At 48.7% G+C, this 20,494-nt stretch overlaps 1 protein-coding gene and 1 pseudogene across 1 annotated transcript; both read right to left on the reverse strand.

Moving 5' to 3' along the window:
* Positions 1 to 1,621: 1,621 nt before the first annotated feature.
* On the reverse strand, positions 1,622 to 2,794 carry LOC149872176 (uncharacterized; annotated as a pseudogene).
* Positions 2,795 to 10,535: 7,741 nt separating this feature from the next.
* On the reverse strand, positions 10,536 to 13,462 carry LOC149872177 (uncharacterized). Its single transcript, XM_090034658.1, has 2 exons — positions 12,019 to 13,462; positions 10,536 to 11,663 (listed from the first exon to the last, which is right to left on the reverse strand). Exons 1-2 carry the CDS (start codon positions 13,460 to 13,462, stop codon positions 11,578 to 11,580), a joined length of 1,530 nt encoding a protein of 509 aa, XP_089890784.1. The 3' UTR covers positions 10,536 to 11,577.
* Positions 13,463 to 20,494: the final 7,032 nt, after the last annotated feature.

The following is a 20,494-nucleotide window of genomic DNA, read 5'->3' on the forward strand; positions in this document are numbered from 1 at the left end:
CAGCAGTATCAAGAGATATTACACAATTCACGTAACTTTTTGCTCAGCGCGCCTAGATAACCAATTGTGATGTGCTAAAAGGTGCGGAGGTTCTGAAGAGCCGTTGACATCTTTGATGAAGAACGTATCTTCCGTGTCGATGGTTACTCCTACCCAAGGCTGACTTTGATACTCGGCTATGCTGCACAGTTGTTGAGGAAGGTCTGAAATATTTGGCTGGATGATGGATGCACAATGTTTGTTCGCCATGTGGTAGTCAACGACGAGCCGGGCTTCATCTGGGCGTCTGGGCTTGGCTATGCCCCATCCAGCCGATAAGTAGATACTTTCAGAAACAGCTGTGATGCAACCTTCTTGCTTCAGGCGGGATAGCAGGGTTTGAAGAGAGGCTTACAGCAATGCTTTAGTTGGGATGGGTCGGTATCACCAAGCAGTTGTGTTACACAAAGGTGGACGATGACAGTTGTTTGGTGACACGGCAAGTGGAAGAGCTTGCAACACTTGTTCTTTGAGCTTTAATGCGCGAATTGCGGGGACGCCTAGGAGATTGATGCCCCCTAGAATACCTGTTAGCACTTTTCGATGACCCTTTATTAGAAATCCAGTTACAGGTGTGGGCTTTACAGCATTCAGGCCTTGCACTATGATGACTTTCTTCGTCATCTGTTGGGGTACATCAGTGGTAATCACGCTGACTTGGGCTCCTGTGTCGAGTAGGAATGAGACACATACTTGTTTGAGAGGGTTCGTTGGATCGATGAGGGTGAGCTCGGCGTAAGGGCAAGGATCATCTCTAGTAGCTTCTTGGATTGCGTCGTTGGACCTGCCGACGGCAACTACTGGTTTTTTTGCTGCCCATTGTATTTGAAGCCCAGTTGTTCTGTGAGGAGTTTCTGTCCTTCATCTCCTAGTGCCCATAGTTGAGCTTTGTTGAGTTTCATGTGGTTCAACAAGAATCCAAACATGGCCCTCTCTTCTACTGATCTTTGAGGCGGTGATGTTCTGGGTGGGCCCCGGCGATTGGTCGCTCCGGGTGGTGCTTGAAGTGGGTAGGCTGCAGCGTGGGCTTTAGGAGGGTTGCTCGCCATTGCTGATTGCAGGTGGGATATTAGGCCCAAGACGTTTGCCGACGCTTCATTCACACTCGGGTTAAGGACCAATTTTGCAGTAAGTCCTTGTGGACCTCTGTATATGTCAGTTGCAGCTTCGATGGCTTCCTGGAGGCAGGGAACTCAATTTGGGTTATGTAGATAACGTTGCGGCCATGCTGCACCCTGCTGCACTTGTGTCAGATTCAGAGGGTGTAGATTTGGGTTCCACATGGCGTAAGAAACTCCGATTATGGCATGGAGCAACTGGATGGCATTAGGTTGGTTGGGGCTGCCCTCATGCCAGATGTGTGATTTCCGCATGAGAACGTCTACTACCAAGGCCAGTAATGGTATTGGCCAATGTCCGTTTCTCATCACGGGATCAGTAACTAGCCCCCGGCTCCAGGCCATGTTCTGAACGAGTTGCATGGCTTCGTCCGAATCGAGTTTCATGTCCTGGTGCTACCACAAGGTGGCCTAGCCAGGCTATAAGAGTTTCATCAGGTTGAATTTCCATCTGTTTGCGGAGCTCACTTATTTCCATCCGAGTCCTGGGACGAGTGGTGGTGGTAGTTTGTGACACCACCCCCCTGAGTACTCTTGCATACGGTGATGGGCAAGGCTGAAGTCATCGGCTCTTTTTTGCCAGCTTTACTTTCGGTTTTTGTTAGTGGCACATCATCGAGCCCTTCTAGGTACGGTGGAGGCGGAGCAGTTGGCGGTGGAGCGGTTGGAGGAAGAGCGGTTGGCGGTGGAGCATGGTCCGGCCATGGAGTGGGCGTGACTACATCTGGTGACGTCAGATTGTCCTTCGTTAGTGGGGTGGTGGAAGGAGGATGGGCCAGCCAAGAGGTGGGTGTGGCCCTGGTCGGTGATGTCTCGTTGTTCTTCATCAGTCCCTCTAGGCTTGGGTATAGCCTCCCCTTTGGCTCAGTTCCAATTTCTGGGCATGGCTTGTTGTCGTCAGTGCCATTTGCGGGCGGTGGCTTCTCCGTTTGTGTACCGGCATCTTTTTGTTGTAACTCTTGTTTTTGTTCGATGCCATCTTGGGGCGCTGGTGGAGCGCTGCACTTTACCGCCAGATCCTCAGCAGTCTTGCTAGCCGTACCCAGCTGTGAATCAAAATTCGCGACCTCGCGCAGCAGAATAGACACAGTATGGAATAAAACATTAAACATCTTTCCTTTATCCCATTTGGGACCAGTCCACTTTGTCACTGTATGGCTCTCTGATTCTAGGGCTTCGCGGAGCTGCGTCAGCAGTTCATGCCCACATGAGTCGGGTGGCAAGTTGGGGCAGTTAAACTTGTCGGGTGGGGTGCCCTCTCCCCCTTCCTGTACATGGCAGATGCAGCGAGCAAATTCTGGGGTGGGTGTTGGGTTCACCATGCTGTCAGGTTTTACTCGCGCCAGAGACAAACTCTGGACCTCGTCTCTGGGCCGAAAGGTGACTCCATCTTGGCTCATAATGCATCCGAAGGAGCTTGGCACCAATTGAATGGCCCACTCCTTGCCTCCCTTGTCTCTGATGAGAGACACATACCCAGTGATCAATGGGTTAATGAGACCATCTGCTTGGTGGTAAATAATGTGCGCCCATAGATCATTTGAGTTTGCACAATCACGGTCTCCAGCACGCCACGGACAGTGACATATTAACTCTGACTCCATTTCACCTCCCCTGGATCCTATTCATGACGCCATGTCATGCCCCTAATGCCGGTGCACCCTTGACCTGCGAGCCTGGGTCGGCATGGCCAGCTTGGCGTGAGGAGGGGGATTTATAACCGGACAGGTGGGTGATAATGGTGAGCAGGAGTCAGAGGATTTAAACACAGCGTATTGGTTACACAAAAAGTTTATTTTACTTACACTACTGATGTGATGCAGCGTAGGCAGAGGAGTTGATTTATTCAGTTACAGCATGCAGATATCATGTTACCCAGCATTTACAGGGTGGGTAAGAGAGTTGCTTCCGAGCGATTCACACAAGTCATTGCAGTCTGCAGATTACCGAGAGCTCTTGATAAGAAAGATAACAACAAAGATAGAGAGACAGATGGGCTGGCAAGACGAAGATACGCCAGAAAGGTACGTAGGCGGAGAGATAGTATTTGTTCATGATCTGTTCTTCTTGAGTGTATACACAGTTCTCTGCTTTGGGCGGAAGTTCTTTCAAAGTTATACTTGCCAAAGGTGACCAATTACTATACGCCAGGCATGAATAATTAATGAGTTGGCACTCGTGCTTTCTTTGTTTGCTCAGGTTTCAGAAAAAGGGTTATTTTTACTTGGGTGGTACTGGTCCTGTTTGGTCACAGGATGGTGCGCATAGTGTATTATTTAATTTTACAACTTCACTAAAGTAGTTTCATTTTTATCTGGTCACCATGGGTACTGATATCTTTTTTTTGACATCACGGTACCAAGCTGCAATTTGTTCAAGGTTAGTGTCTTTCTCTTGTGTGGGAACTCAAGTGATTTACAATGAGGCACAGACAGGGGTGTGTATATGCAGCACTGTTAATACAGAGGGATAAATTACAATTACAGAGTTTGTTGTGTTAGCTTTTGACCTTTTGCCATCTGACCTTTTGCCATCGGCATCTGAATCAAAGACTTTGATCTTTGACACCATGGAATGCTGACATGATGTTGTGGTAAGACTTGCATGATCTTATGCTGAAGCTGAGTCTGGACAGGACTCTTAAGATACATTGCCCAGTCCTCTATTACTACAAGCAACTACATCATATAATCCCTTTCATGCATGCAAAAGGAAGAATTGTCTTGTGGTTAAGCAGCTAGTCTGGAGTCTCAGGTACCTGGCATCAAGTCTTGCTCCACAGGTTTGGGTAAGTCATAGAGCCCCAGATCTTCAAAGGTATTTAGGTGCCTAATTCCCATTGAAATATGGGAGATCCTGAATCTTAGTACCTCTGGGGCAGATCCAGCAAAGGAGTTAAAAGCCTACATGCTAGACACTGGCCTGTAAGTGGAATCAGATATAGACAGCAGAATGGCAGTCTAAAAACCCCACACGCTGAACAGGGAGCTGCTATTAGACCTGCTAACTCTTGAAACTGAGTTTTGAGGCTTCTGCATAGCTGAGTGTAAAACCCACCTGACTGGCTGCACTTAGACTTTCCCTCAATCTCTTGAGAAAGAAGAGTTATTGGAGCCACTGAACTAGCTGAGTTGATAGGCTGACCCCTCAGCCTGGTTCTGAAGCAGTCTGTGCCCCATCACCAACCCCATGCAGTAGGGCTGAAATGCTCCTCTGTACTGCAGCTGCTTCTTGCTCCAGTCTCTAGTGCTGACACCTCACATGAACAGTGCAAACCAATATAGAAGTGGACCAAAAAGCAAAGACCCCAGTAGTCACCAGGAACCTCAGCCCCATGGGAGAGCATAAGAGAAGACTACTTTTCCAGGTGGAAGAGCAAGAGTGTAGATGTTATGGAGGCTGGGGATGGACTTAGGGAAAATAAAATGCTGAAAACAGGGTGCTGGTTATGGTGATAGTGGTGGAAGGTATTAGATAGTGAATGTAAAAGCTACATTTGGGAGAGGATGAAAATTAAACTTAAGGAATGGTTCGAGCATTAGATAATAAAAACTCAGTTGGGGGATGTGTTGGGGACAGAAGTCTCTGAGGCTCTTGAATGGGGTCAGATTGTGCTAAGGTATGGGTGCATTACAAAAGAGTTGGGTGTACTTTACAGGAAGAAGAGCTAAGTACTGATTAGATTGAGTGGGAATGATCTGAGGCATGAAAAATGGATTGTGCCAAAGATTAGAACTGAAATAAATAAGCAATAGAAAATGTTTGGGGAACTAGTCCCATCTCCTCCTCTGCAGGATGTTAAAGGGGGTCCTACTCCTTCTAGACTTCCATAGACTAGTACATTCTCAATCCTCCACTCTCACAACTTTTTCTTTGTAAATTTGTGCACAATTTATAAAATTACATGTGACAAATTTGATCAGGTTTTCTTGGGAGGATGCTGGGAGGTGGTGGTTTGGGGATTTGCATGTTTTGCCATGTTGTTACTCTGCCTAACTGGCCTCTGTGTGGAGTCCAAGGATTTGAATGGCCTCCCTTCTGACTGCAGGAGCTTTTTTGGATCAGCAGCTTCTTTTTCTTGCCTTAAATCCCTTCTCTAAAATTCATTGTCACAGCAGTAGTGCTTGCTACATTTCCTTTCCCAAGATTATTTAACTTAATTGTATTGCATTGCAGAGGAGCTGGCATTAATGTGGTACAACCCCTCCCAGGTACTTCTCTGTATCCAGTTTAATTGTATTCAGACTGTTGTTTTTGTGGGTTTTAGGGACTTGGTTCCTCTGGACCTGGTGAAGTCCCAGTTCATTAACTAGGATGTTGATCACCAACATGTGACCTGTTAAAAATGCAATGTTGTCAGTTAACTCAACTCTGAAACATATTTCAGCTGACAGCTACAAGCTTTAGGTTCCAGCGTCATAATGAAGACCTGTAATGATACATTGAAGATCCTGGACTTCTTGGAAGCCAACAGCAGTATCAAAATAAACACCAGATGGTATTAAATAAATACGTTACTTTAAAATTGGAGGGAAGAAATGCCTCAATGGGAGGAGCCCGGCCGGGCAGAAGCAGCAGCGGCAGCGGAGCCGTGTGCCGCTCGGGATGGGACTTTCCCCTGCCTGCGCCGGTCAGTCCCGAGCGGCACACGGCTCCGTCGCTGCTGCTGCTGGCTGGTGCCGGCCCGGCCGGGCTGGTGCAGCCATGTGCCGCTCGGGACTGACCGGCGCAGGCAGGGAAAGTGCAGCGGGGCCCTGCTGCTCCGGCCGGGCTCGTCCTGTCCCGAGTGGCACATGGCTACTCCTCTCCCCACGCACACCGCGTCGGTAATGTCAAGCTGACGCGGTGCGTGTGGGAACCTTGCCCCTTCCCCAGCACTTCAGCAGCCATTAGGAAGCTGCTGAGGGGCTGGGGGAGAGACAAGGGGTGGGAATGAAAGTAAACAGTGTTTACTTTCGTTTCCCATTGCAGCACGCAGACCTCAGAAAATGGCTGGGCAGGCCGCATGGTGGCCCATGGGCTGTATGTTGGACAAGCCTGATGTAGAAACATATGTGCTTTGCTAGCTGAGTGGTGGCAGCAAAGTTAAGTATAGATAAGACCTTCTCCCACACCTCAGTCCCCAAACTGAAGAACGCTATTGCCTGCTGTTTATCAAGGGTTCAGATGTATGTTGCTTCAAGAGGGATAAGCCTCTCTGAGTGAGAATTGCAAGGGTTTTGGGATGCTGAGATGTTATGTTTCTATTATTACTGCACCAGATGATTTTAGATTATTGATGTTGGTAGATACTGGAGCCATGTGAATTATGCGTAGAATAACTGATGATCCCAGAATGAAAATAAAGGATATAAATTACTCAAGGGGTCTGGGCTGGCATCCTAAGGACAGAGCCCTGAGAGTGAATTCAGCCATGTATTCATGTCAGGACTATCATTATTATATGTAGTCTTAAAAAAACCCCCAAACCCTTTAATGTTTTAAAGGCTATATCTTGCACACTACTGAAGGCCCAATTAAATACTGCCATGCCATCCGGGATCTTGACAACTAAAAAAATGTTGCTCAAAGACAGATTTGTAGTCACAAAAACCTCTGACAAAGTAGTGTTTTGGGCAAAATCTGGCTGATATTTTGTGCTCGCAGCAGCTGTTATATGGTTTTACTTCCCCCGTTTTTTAAACTAGGTCTTGGGAGAAAGGAGTATGTTTGCACAAGGAAAAAAGAGGAGGAACCTGCAAGGCAAAGTGTGGTGATTCCATTTCCTCAGCGCTGCTCCTAAAAGATTTGAAACTGCTAAACCTTTTGCTAGTTGGGAAATAAAAGCTGCGTGTTGCATTGTAAGCTCCTATTTGTTGATATAAAAATCGTGGTTCGTTTCTCGGGAGGTGGAAAAAGACCTTCACAGACACACTCTATTAGCAACACAAAAGGTATATATTTGCAAATAGGGTCAGAGAGAGAGACAAAAGATCAATCACTCTGCCCCCGAGCACAATCATTAGCAGGCTTTTATCCCCCCTCTCCTGACCACGTGTGTAGAAGGAGGAATTTTTACAACTCATTTCCGGTTCATACAAACATATATGTAAACATGTCGCTTCATACGTCCCATGTGCATTATAATTAACTACTTAAGTATGCGGGGCGGGTAGGCTTAATATGCATTAGGCTATCACGCGTGCGTGGATGGAACCCAAGGTTACTCAAGGTTCAACCTGAAGGCAAAAATGGCATTTGCTCTTATCTTAGCCTTAGGAATGTGGGGTCATGAAAGAAAGTGTGATTTAGTGTAACAAAGAGATAGTAAATTTGCAGGACAGAGAGGGAGTGATACCTTAGTACAATGGGCTTTTGGTGGTTTTTCCCATCAATTTCCAACCCCCCCCTTCCCTCTCCCATTAAGGAGACAAGGAGGGGTAGCAGCTGTGTTTTTTTTTTTTTTCCCTAAATCTGCTATTGATAATGCATTTTTAATAATATTTCTAACAATATCCCCCCTCGAGATGCTTTCTGATCTTTACTTCATTCGGGCATATCAAGATAATTACGAGGAATTTTTCTGAGGACCATGACCTTTGCAGCAGTCTGTGCTTTTAGAGGGACTGCTGCAACCTGCATTCCTTCCACTGTGGTGGTTATCAATCTAGTGAGACAAGGAATAAGGCAAGGGATAAAAATCAAACCAGTTAGAGCACACAAAAGCACAAACCCTACCTTTTTCCACCAGGGTCCTCCAAATAATTGAAACCACCAGTCCTTATTCCATGTGGTTTCCCACGTTTGTATTGGTACATGGGCTATTTTTCTAATCTCTTTGGCAATCTCTAAGACTGCTTTCCCGTTGTCATCTATTTGGAGGCAACAGTTAGAAAGGTTGAGCTTTCCGCAGACTCCGCCTTCCTCTGCAAGTAAATAGTCTAAGGCCATCCGATTTTGGTATATGGCTGCTCTCATCTGAGAACTTTGTCGGGCCAATAACTCGAGAGCAGTGGCGGTCTGGTTAGTAATTACTTCCAAGACTGCCTGCAACCGGATGATTCTATTCAGCATATATATTGGTGTCCGGTATCCCCAACTCCCATCATTAGCCCATGTAGCTGGTCCATAATACTCAATAATCCTCTGAGGGGGCCACTCATCCTTCTTCCACTTTTGGGAGCTACCCTGTGTCAAACTTACATCAATACTTCTCTTGGCCCTTTTCCAATCATCATACAAAGAGACTCCTAGCTTATTTCCAACCTCAGACGGTAACAAAAAGAAAGCTGGTACAATTACTCCCATATAGCAAGTTCCCGTCCACCCCTGTGGTAGTATTGTATAGGCCCGTCGTCCGCAAATCCAATAGTATCCTCTTAAGGCCCTATTTTCTCTATTGGTGGCATTTGGAGGGGCCCAACCATAGGGCATCTCGGGAAACCCCAAGCCTCCTTCTGGACCCAAAGGACCAGCAACTGCGTAGCCTCCTTTCATGGAACATTCCCATAGCCCATCCTGGTTCTTGTCTGTACAATCTGTCCGATCATCACTTTGATTTGTGGCACTCCAATATTTATTAAACCACACAATTGTTCCATTGGGATGCTGCCACACTAGCCGATTATACCCTGGGCTATTAGGATAATAAAGCCGTTCTAATCTTGTAAGGTTCATCCACCTTACTTTTAAAGTCCATATGCAACGGCTGTGTCCCAACCTTTTTCCTGTACCATTATTACTGATGCAATACTCTCCTAACGCCACTTGGGAAAGTTCCCAACTGTGGTTCTCATCCCATTTTTGACTAGTACTTTTAACATCTGCCTTACTACTTACTAGCCATTTCGGGGCCAAAGGAAAAGCCCTCCAAGGCCACTGGCCTCTGGCCTCCCGAAGCCCCCCACAGGCCCAGCAGTTGGTAAGATTAAAAGTACCTGCAATTCTTTCCATCATATCAACATACAAATTTGTCCCTGGGGGAGCAATTTGGGAAAGCGAGGGTGTGAGCCAGCGGTTAAGGCTGCTCAATTCTGCTTCTTTCATTATGCAGATAACAACAAGGCACATTAAGATTCCCACCATATTTTCCCTTTTACTTTCTTGTCTAATTTTCTGAGCTTTGATTAAGCCGTCTCAGGCGCACTTGGAGATCACCAGTAGGTTCACAGCTCCACTTGCTGGCTTCTTGTTCCGAAGACGACTCAGCTTCCGGAGTGAGTTCGTCTTGGGAGTTGTTGTCCTCTGACGCTTGTGGATGTCGTTTCACACGGGTATGGTGTATCCAACGATCATGGCCAGTAATCTTTACAGCGGTGTGGGTTGTTAGAAGTACCTGGAAAGGGCCACTCCACCTCTCAGTCAAAGGCTCCTTTTTCCACCGCTGCACCAAGACCCAGTCTCCCGGGGAGAAGTCATGTACCGGTACATCTAAAGGCAGACGCTGAAAGGAGGCTGCATACCTGTGAAGAGAAAACAAGACAGACTGCAAGGCAATAACATATGTATGAAGTTCACTATTACCTAATTCAAAAGTTACATTCTCTCGCATCCCAGGAGGTAAGACTCGAGGCGGCTTGCCAAACATAATTTCATATGGGGTCAATTTGAGGCCCCGTCGGGGAGTGTTTCGAATACAAGTAAGAGCTAGCGGCAATGCTTGAGGCCACTTAAGGCGTGTTTCAATACAGATTTTGGTGAGCAAAGTCTTTAAAGTTCTATTCATGCGTTCCACTTGTCCTGAACTCTGTGGTCTCCATGGTGTGTGTAGTTTCCAAGTAACCTTGAGAGCTTGTGCGACTTCTTGAACCACTCTTCCCACAAAGTGTTGTCCTTGATCCGACTCGATGGACTCAGGCAGGGAATACCGGGGAATGATCACTGCACATCCTGTTCGTCTTTTTCCATCGATGACAGAGCTGGAGCCGTCCACAAAGTATTCAACATCTGGGTCTTCAATTGGGTCCTCAGCAAGATCAGGTCGCACCTGCGTGGTCTGATTCAGGACCTCAAGGCAGTCATGCGTCGGTTGCCCTGGCTCTGGCAGCAAGGTTGCAGGGTTTAAGGCTGTAGTATATTTGAAAGTAAGTCCTGGATTAGAGAGCAAAAATATCTCATACCGTGATTGTCTGGAGGGGTTAAGAAATTTCCCTCCCTCAGTCCCTAGGATCTGGGGAACTCCATGAGGAGTGAGTATTTCCATATCCGCACCCATGACTATCTTCTGGGCTTCTTCAACAACCACTGCTGTGGCTGCCACAGCCCGAAGACAGGCTGGCCACCCGAGTGCAACTGGATCTAGAACCTTTGAATAATATCCCACGGGTCTCCAGGTCGGGCCCGATGGCTGTGTCAGCACCCCTGATGCAACCCCTCGATTCTCATGAACATACAGTCGATATGGCTTTTTACTGTTTGGGATGGCTAAGGCTGGGGGCTGGGTTAATGCTGCCTTCAGCAGATCAAAAGCATGCTGCATTTCTTTATTCCATTTCCATTTAGTGAGACTCTCCTTAGTCAGGGATTCATACAGTGGTCTAGCCTTCCCACCGTAATCTGGTATCCATAGTCGACAGAACCCAGTTAGCCCTAGGAATGCTCGCAGCTCCTTGGGTGACTTAGGTGGGGTTAGACCTTGAATCGCCTGTATGCGATCTGCACTCAGGGCTCTGACTCCTTTTGAGAGCTTATATCCCAAAAATGTGACTTCAGGCTGACATATTTGGGCTTTTTCTCTAGAGACTTTATATCCTTTTTTTTCCCAGAGTGTTTAGGAGTGACCTGGTGGCTTCCTCGCAGAGCTGCAAGTTTGGGCTTGCAACTAGCAGGTCATCCACATACTGGAGGAGAGTCACTGCGGGGTGTGATCCCTTCCATTCCCCCAAGTCCTTCTGAAGGGCAAGTCCGAAAATATGGGGGGCTGCTATAAATCCTTGTGGAAGAACTGTCCACATGAGTTGGGCTTTATGGAAAGTATCTGGATCCTCCCATTCAAAAGCAAACAATTTTTGACTCTCTCGGTGAAGAGGAATAGAGAAGAAAGCATCTTTCAAATCTAGCACTGAAAATATTTCAGCTTCCCCCGGTACTTGTGTCAAAATCGTGTGAGGGTTCGGGACTACAGGATGGTCTGAAAGGACCTTCTTATTTACTGCCCGTAAGTCTTGGACCAGTCTGTATGAGACCCCATCTGCCTTTGGCACTCCAAGAATGGGGGTGTTATAGGGTGAAGACCCTTCCACTAGCCATCCGTACCTCTTGTATTTCTCTATTAACGGCTTGAGTCCAGCTCTGGCCGCTCGGCTGAGTGGGTACTGCTTTACCCGAACGGGCCCCTCCCCATCCTTGAGTACGATCCTTACCGGGGAGACGAACTTAGCTCGCGCAGGGGTTCCATCAGCCCATACCGAGGGGTCTACTCCGGTCATGTGATCTTCTGGACTTACTGCAGGGCGTCGGTCCTCCAGGAGAGCCATCTGATAGTTCGAGCTCTGCTTGACAGGTAGCTGGACCACCATCTGATCGTCTCTGAAAAAGATTTCAGCTTGCAATTTTGTGAGTAAGTCCCGCCCAAGGAGTGCAACCGGGCAACTTGGAGAATACACAAAGGAGTGCTCGAGCAAATGGTCTCCCACCTTGGTGAGGAGTGGTTTACAAACAGGGAATCGAGTTTGCATTCCCTCAATCCCTTCTACAAGTACATGCTGTTCACTAGTTCCTGCACAGGGGGGTTTTTCTGGAATCATTGAAAATGTAGCCCCAGTATCCACCAAGGCTTCAAAGTTTTTGCCACCAACCCTAATAGTTACCATGGGATCTTCTCGGGCTCCAACCCGAAGGGTAGTGGTCTTAGATCCCTGTCCCCTTCATTCTGAATCCTCACCCTTGTCTTCTGCCCGCATGAGGTGACCTCTCGGTTCCCCCTCTCTCTTCTCCTTCAACTTCGGGCATTCTCTCTTCCAGTGTCCTTTCTCCTTGCAATAAGCACAAACATCTGCTCCCACTCTTTCTCCCTTCCTCTTCTGTATCCCAGCCTTTCCAGGGTTCCCTCCAGTTATAGCAGCTGCTAGTGCTGCCATCTGTCGCTGAGCCTTTTTATCCTCCTTGCGCTCCTGCACTTGCTCACGATTCCCATACACCTTATATGCAATTTCCACCAGCTCTGAAATCGGTTTCCCAGCACCTCCCTCAGTTTTCTGTAACTTCTTACGGATATCAGCAGCAGATTGACCAATAAACATAAGATTTACCATGCGCTGGTTATCTGGGGCTTCTGGATCCAGATCCGAAAACCTGCGAAACGCCTCATACAGCCTCCCAAGGAAAGCTGAGGGATCCTCCTCTCTTCCCTGTCTCACCTCATACAATTTAGACAGATTGGTAATCCGAGGCACTGCCTTTCCCATTGCTTCCACTATAATTCCCAAATACCGTGCACTCAGCTCTCTGCCCTCTGCAGTATGATTGTCCCATCCCGGCTCTTCTACCGGGTAGGTATCACGCAGAGTACGACCAGCAGCACCCTCTGACTCAACTCTGGCTGCCGCAATACGCTCTGCCGTACCTAATACTAATCTCCTCTCCTCCGGGGTTAGGAGGGTCTGGAGCATCATCTGGACATCAGCCCAAGTGGGTCGATGAGTCTGCCCAATAGATCGAAACAAATCCCTCATCTTTTCAGGGTCTTCACGAAAAGAGGGGCTCTGATTTTTCCAGTTAAATAAATCTGAAGTGCTAAATGGGGTGTAGACAAAAGTTGCAGTGCCTCCTTCCCCAATAACCTCTCGCATTGGACAGTTCAACACCGGCTGTGACTCTACAGGCTTGCGCAAATAATAACCCTTATTTCCTGATTCAGATGAGGCACTTGGCTGAGGCTCACGCTCTAACTCATTAGGTATGCATTGGTACGTCGGTGGTGGTCTCTCTAAGGGAGGGGGCGGTGGTGCAGAAGGACTGGATGCCGAGGAGGCGTCTGACTCATCTTCGCTACCCGACAGGGCAACCGGAGCACGGGTCCGGTACTCAGCCAATTCAGAATTCCCCCCCTCATTAGACTCAGGAAGTACAGGCGGCCCCCCCCGAGCCTTTTTCTTAACAAGCATCACATGAGACTTCGCTAAGTAATTCTTAATCCAAGGTGGCTGATTTTGAACCACCCACAACCAACAATCAATATAAGGAAACTGATTCCAATACCCATTTTGCATAACAATTTCATGGATAGCTATCACTTCTTTTAGCACAAAGGATCCTTTCGGGGTCCAGTGGACCCCAAATGTTGGCCACTCGAGTTGACAAAACTTAGTTAAATCACCTTTTTTCATTTTTATTCCATAATCGGCTGGCCTTGCAAATTTATTAAAATGACGTAATAAGACTTTTAGAGGGGTATCAATATTGTTTTCTACACGCGAGCTATTCGTACCCATTTGCCCACAAAAATGCGCCCAATGCACACCAAATACCAAAAAGATCTCAACAACAGATGATTTACAATGAGAGCTAAGCCTAGAATTTCTCAGCAAACTTACACATCCTTTGTTTTAGATCTGTACACCAGATTGGGCAAAGGGAATTCGTATACTCACTCAGATACCCCAGAGATCTCGATCCAAATTCCAAAGTGTGTCTGCCTCTCCAGAAACTCAGAATTTACATAGGATACTTCCTTTAACTTCCCGGATATTTGGACTTAAACCTCAAATACCAGGGTGAGTCCAAAGTCGGCTCGGTGTGCACAAATCCCTGGTACCGGAGGTGCTCCGTCACTGAATTCCGGGGTAGTCCTCGAGAAGCCCCACGTTGGGCACCAATTTTGATATAAAAATCGTGGTTCGTTTCTCGGGAGGTGGAAAAAGACCTTCACAGACACACTATTAGCAACACAAAAGGTATATATTTGCAAATAGGGTCAGAGAGAGAGACAAAAGATCAATCACTCTGCCCCCGAGCACAATCATTAGCAGGCTTTTATCCCCCCTCTCCTGACCACGTGTGTAGAAGGAGGAATTTTTACAACTCATTTCCGGTTCATACAAACATATATGTAAACATGTCGCTTCATACGTCCCATGTGCATTATAATTAACTACTTAAGTATGCGGGGCGGGTAGGCTTAATATGCATTAGGCTATCACGCGTGCGTGGATGGAACCCAAGGTTACTCAAGGTTCAACCTGAAGGCAAAAATGGCATTTGCTCTTATCTTAGCCTTAGGAATGTGGGGTCATGAAAGAAAGTGTGATTTAGTGTAACAAAGAGATAGTAAATTTGCAGGACAGAGAGGGAGTGATACCTTAGTACAATGGGCTTTTGGTGGTTTTTCCCATCAATTTCCAACCCCCCCCTTCCCTCTCCCATTAAGGAGACAAGGAGGGGTAGCAGCTGTGTTTTTTTTTTTCCCCCTAAATCTGCTATTGATAATGCATTTTTAATAATATTTCTAACATTGTGATGTCATTTCTTTAGAAGATCCCACACAGAGAGATCTTGTGGTGGTTCAGTAAAGACAAGCCAAGGAATGAGAAAAGGTAGACTTACATTGCTGGAAGATGACAGATGTTGGTACTGAAGCCAACCAGATGCCAGGTTGTTGAATACAGTATTGACAAGTTAGATCTTTAGACATAAAGAAACTTGTCTGGGATAGGGGATAGATATTTGTCATGGTACTGATGAATATAGAGAACGCAGACCTAAGTTCGACATGGAGGGAAAGATCTGGAGGGAGCTCAAATCTCTGCTTCTTTGGTTTGTATTTAAGGCCAGTGTCACGGAGTTACATGGGTGCCCCGTGAGTGTGAGGGTGATTGGCAGAGTTGTCAATCACCCAGGCAGCTCAGGTGCCTGGTTGCCAGGGCAACCAGGTGGTCACATGGCCGGAAGAGGGCAGGGCCAGGCCTTTATAACCAGCTGAGGCCGGAGCTGGAAAGACAGTTCCCTCCTGGCTGCCGCAGGAGCAAGAGCTCTGCGGCTGAGCTGAGTGGCCTGAGTTAGTGGTTGCTACTTTACCACGCTAACCGGCTGCGATGATGCGGGGAACAAGATCACCCTGATGGAAGGTAGGACTGAGAGCCCTGGCGGGGTTTGGAGTTATTGTTAGGCGTGTGGAGCCTCTGTTTATGTTGTAGCCAGAGTGCTTGAGTTTACGTTACAGTTTACACCGGAGGACCGGGTGAGGCTGTAGGGGAGCGAGGAGGCCTCACGGGAGCTCCCCAAGAGCTTGGGGGTTCCCGGTGCCCAGTAGGGGCACAGTGCCAGGGGCACTATTGTCGGTGCCAGGGAGGCACCGAATTGCACCAGGGAGGCGCGGTGTGTGGGGTTACAGACCCCGGCCCATCAGGGCGGTGTTAGGCCTAGCGAGGCAACCAGACCCAGAGAACGGTCAAGGAGACAGGCACGGCTGCGAGTGCCTGTGCCCCTAGCGCGAGGCGCGGTGTCAGCGCTAGAGAGGGCAAGGCCCCAGAGCGGGGCAGAGGCAGGGCACGAGGCGCGCGGTGTCAGCGCTAGAGGGGGCAAGGCCCCAGAGCGGGGCAGAGGCAGGGCACGAGGCGCGCGGTGTCAGCGCTAGAGAGGGCAAGGCCCCAGAGTGGGGCAGAGACACGGCGCGAGGTGCGCGGTGTCAGCCCAGAGTGGGCAGGGCCCCAGAGTGGGCAAGGCCCCAGAGGGGCGAAGCACAGAGGGTGCAGTACAGGCCCCAAAAGGGGGCGAGGACCCAGAGCGAGACAGAATAACCGGCGAGAGCGAGCCGGCCCAAGGGCGCCGAGGCTAGGGCGGCGAGAGCGAGCCGGCCCAAGGGCGCCGAGGCTAGGGCGGCGAGAGCGCTCCAGTTCCAAGGCAGAGCCGGCGATTAGCCAGACGCTGGCGAGAACCCGGACCCAGGGCGCGCCAACATTAGGCGGCGCTAGGGAGCCAGACCCAGGGCGCGCCAGCAAGTAGCTGGGCGCCAGTAAGACAGGCCCAGGGCGCGGGGAACGGGCTAGAGATTGGAGCCCGACCCAAAGGGGAGCCAGCTGGGCGAGGAGCCCCGGGGCCCGAGCAAAGGAGCGAAGGCACCCGAGGGGCGAGGGACTACACAAACGTCCCCCAGAACAGCTGCGAGGCTTGGGGCGTGCTGAGGGGGAGGTTTGGAGGCACGCATAGCCCTTAAGGCGGGACGCACATAGATACCCCAGTCTGGAATAGGGACAGGAACACCATTACCGTCCACTAGGGAAACTGGCAGCCTCCACATTATATATTTAACCATCAAAGTTGTGGCGGGCGAGATTCTGAGGGTGCTACGTCACCCTAACGTGACGGTAGGGGGCGCTAGGGGGTTCATGGATGCCCCTAGCCCCCGCTCCCTCACAGCCAGGTTTTTGTTGTTTAGTTTCATAGGCCATATTTTCGTTTAAGCATAGTCCAGCTTCCAGATTTGTGCATAACCACTTGCATAAATGACACCTGCACTATTGTTGTCTACACAGAAGTAGGAGGGAATTGAAGTCCCTCCATGGAAACTGAGTGTCCTGCACAAAAATTAAATTGATTACACCAAGGTTAAATTTGGCTCAATTGTTTTTTAATCATGTTTCTGTAACCATTATAATTCTTCCTTCCATTTCTTCCGTGCTGTTTACTGTCAGCCCTAATTGTGTCATGATCCTCTCTCTATTTTTAGAGGAAATACCTGATGTTTTGATGCTTGTTAATGCCTTCCAAAGACGCCACAATATGCACCCCACCCCTTCCATATTTTCCATTCACCCCCTTGGGTATTCTTTTTAAATTCAAAATTTACGTACTGTATTTACTCACATACCACATCATACCTTTTCCCCCAAAATCAGACCCCCGGCTTTGGGATGTGTGTATTAAGCAGGGAAGCTGATTTTTCTTTACTGGAATAGAAGCAGAAACGAAGGCAGTGCGGTAGGGCAGCTGCCAGTCTTCTCCTTATGCCAGCCTTAGGGAGAGAGAAGAGTTCACCCTTCAGCATCAGAGATAGTGTTAACCCTCTTACAGCCACATCCAGTCAGGATCCCATACAGTCATCATTCAGCCATGATGGGAAAAATAATTTTTTTTCTCCATTCTGCCTTCTCAAAACAAGGCATATATCTTAGAGGCGTATGGTATGTGGGGAAAATATGGTGATTCTAGGAGCAACCAGATGCTTGCTTTATGGCTGTGCAAAGCTTCAGTAGCTGATTTGATTCAGAGGAGATTTGGCCCAATTCAGGGACCGAATCTCCGAATCTGAATCAAATCAGGAGACAAAGTAAAAGCTCTGAATCAATTTGAAGCATCCAAATCAATTCAGAAAAGGATTCAGAAAAGATTTGGTGATTTGGAGATTCAGCCATAGACTAAACAGGCAGCTGACAGCTGCCCACAGCCGGTAAGTCTGTTGGGGTTGGGGGAGGGAGGGATTGGGATTGGGGTTGGGGCTGGGACAAGCTGCCCAGCGGGACAAGCTGCCCAGCCAGGGTGGGGGGCACGGCAGCACTGGAAGCAGGGGCTCTGCCCTGCTGCCTCTTGCCCAGCCGTGGCGATGGGTGGGGTGAGATGTGGACGCGGCTCGCTCCAGGTAGAAGGGGACAGAGGGCAGCAGGGCATAGCCAACAAACTGCCAAGCAGAATGGTGGTTGTTCACATGTCTACAAAGGTGGTGTTTAGCTTGCCTGCCAATTCAAGAGCTGCTTTTATAACTGTCTATGCTTGATCCAAGTTTATGGCTGTAGGAGCTAGAAAAGGGGTTCACTTCTGTCTGTCCTTGAATGGGAGTTTGTGTTCAAGCCTCATTCTGTGGAAAGGGACAAGTTCTATCACAGGAGAATTGGAGGAAACCCCAGGACCTTCTAGTTTTTCTGACATGATTTGAGGGTACCTTCATATTTACCATACTTTTGTGAAGCTTGTGAGTGGGAAGAGAAGATAAGCTGATGGGAACCCTCAAGAAAGGCATATATATCTTTTGAGATTTGTTCTTATCCCTTACAGTATCATATTACCACCAGATGCTAGTCTTAATAATACTTATGGCATCAAAACTAGGTTTCTGATGCAAGCGTTAGTTGGTAGGAATGAAAAGCATCATCCTAGGTTAGTTGGTAGGAATGAAAAGCATCATCCTTCATTGTCCCCAGCTTGGTGGTAGCTTTAGAACTTATTCAGATGGAAGCTTCTGACATTGAATTATACTGTTGGACTACAGAATGTGGAAGGACTGAAAAAATTTACAAGGAAAGAAATGGCATATCATGACAAGTTATGCTAGAGAAGAAAGCTGATATTTATAACAGTTTCTTTGCCTGTTTTCTTGAACAGGAACCCGGATATCCCACCTACCAGAGGTAGGGACAATCTCGGGAATAGCTCTGTCAGGCCTTCAGTCAGCACCGATGTAGTTAGGGATCTTCTGGAAGGGCTAGACATTTTTAATCTGCAGGTCCAGATGCCCTCCACCCCAAGGTGTTGAGGGAGCTGGCAGGGGTCTTTGTGGAGCCCTTGGCCCGGCTGTATGAGCATTCATGGTCATCTGGCCAGGTGCTGGGGGATTGGAAACTGGCTAATGTCCCGATTTTCAAGAAGGGGAAGAAGGAGGACCCAAGTAACTGCTCAGGAATATCTTGGAGAGAATTATCAAGGAGCACATCTGTGGGAGGCCTGCAGGGGAGATCATGCTCAGGGGCAATCAGCATGGGTTCACCAAAGGCAGGTCCTGCCTGACCAACCTGATTACCTTTTATGACCAAGTTACTAAATCCTTGCATGATCCTGTCACCGTGGGTGTAGTCTTTCTGGACTTTAAAAAGGCCTTTGACACTGTCTATCACCCCATCCTCATCAATAAATTAAGTGACTGTGGCATCGATGCCTGCACAGTTGGATGGGTAAAAAATTGGCTGATGGGGTGCATGCAGAGAGTAGTGGTGTGTCGGGGATCATCGTCCCCGGTGGACCTAACAGACGCCGCCTGCCAGTTGCCTAGGGTGTCATCAGCTATAATTGGGGTCTCACACATGTATGTTTCGTCTGCCATGACTTGATCTGAATGGAGTTGGTTCAGATGCCTTCGCGTGTAGTCCAATTATGAGTCTCCCCGGCGTCTTGTGAGGTCCCGAGTTTCTGAGGGCTCTGCCACCCCTACACCCTCGCCCGTTCCACCGGGTGGTGGCCAACCGGTTGGTCCGGCCATGTATCCTCAGTTCCTCCCAGATAATTAACAAAAGAAAGGTCAATCAAAACAAACACGACAACCAAGAAGGTTCCCCTGATCTGTGTAGCTGCTCCATCTGTCTGCAGCCTTCCAACTCAAACTTGACCTTCGAGGGGTCAAGCACCCCTTTGTTGGCTCTTGGAGAGCCCCCTTGTAGGACTTGATGAGATTCCTTTTTAACAACTTAAGTTCACTACTGAACTGTGCTCCTATCACAGGGACTACGGTACCCAAAGTCAACAGTGCCCCTCTATTAGGGTTATTATGGTACTCTTCTCCCGCTGGGCTCAGCCAGCTCCTGGCCAGTAAATAAACAGTTCTATGCCCCACAAGGGCCAGTAAACTGGCTCTCTGCCAGAGGCTCCTACCAGCGCTCAACGTCGCCTTCAGCGTTCCCGTCAGTGTGCGCCGGCCGGCCTGCGCCTGCGCCTGTGCCTGCTCTTTCCGGTCCCGGCCTCTTCTTTATACCCGGGGAAGATATCAGCCCCTCCCTTCCCAACACACCTGGGTAGGGGGAATTTCTGCCGGGCTCCTTGGGACTGTGGGCCTGGGGCCGCTGACCCCTGCTTAGCCCAGGAGCCTTGGAGCCTGCTGGCTCCTTCTCTCTCTCACACGGTGGACAGGTAGTACTCAACCTGGCGATATGTGAGCAGTGGGGTACCCCAGGGCTCGGTCCTTGGGCCCACACTGTTTAACATCTTCATCAGCGACGTGGACAAGGAGGTGGAAAGCACGCTGTCCAAGTTTGCTGATGACACTAAGATGTGGGGCAAGGTGGACACACTTGAAGGGAGAGAGAGGCTGCAAATAGATTTAGACAGACTACAAAACTGGGCAGATGAGAATAGGATGGGGTTCAACATAGACAAATGCAGGGTGCTGCACCTTGGGAGAAGGAATCCACAGGATACATACAGGCTGGGGAGTGTCCCTCTTGAAAGCACAGAGGCGGAAAGGGATCTCAGAGTCATTACTGACTCCAAGATGAACATGAGCCTCCAATGCCAGACCGCAGCCAGCAAGGCCAGCCATACCTTGTCATGCATCCAAAGATGCATCTCAAGCTGGTCCAGAGAGGTGATACTCCCCCTCTATGTGACTGTGGTCAGGCTGCAGTTGGAGTACTGCATCCAGTATTGGGTGCCGCACTTCA

The sequence above is a fragment of the Crocodylus siamensis genome, chromosome 2 (assembly GCF_052110815.1).
Source record: "Crocodylus siamensis isolate JL-2025a chromosome 2, ASM5211081v1, whole genome shotgun sequence".
NCBI lineage: Eukaryota > Metazoa > Chordata > Crocodylia > Crocodylidae > Crocodylus > Crocodylus siamensis.

Excerpts from the sequence above, each read along its gene's own strand:
- LOC149872177 (XM_090034658.1), bottom strand. The coding sequence starts at position 13,462 with ATGAAAAAAGGTGATTTAACTAAGTTTTGTCAACTCGAGTGGCCAACA. Across the intron at positions 11,664-12,018 it reads CATGCGGGCAGAAGACAAGG|AGACGATCAGATGGTGGTCC; the intron begins GTGAGGATTCAG and ends AATCTTTTTCAG.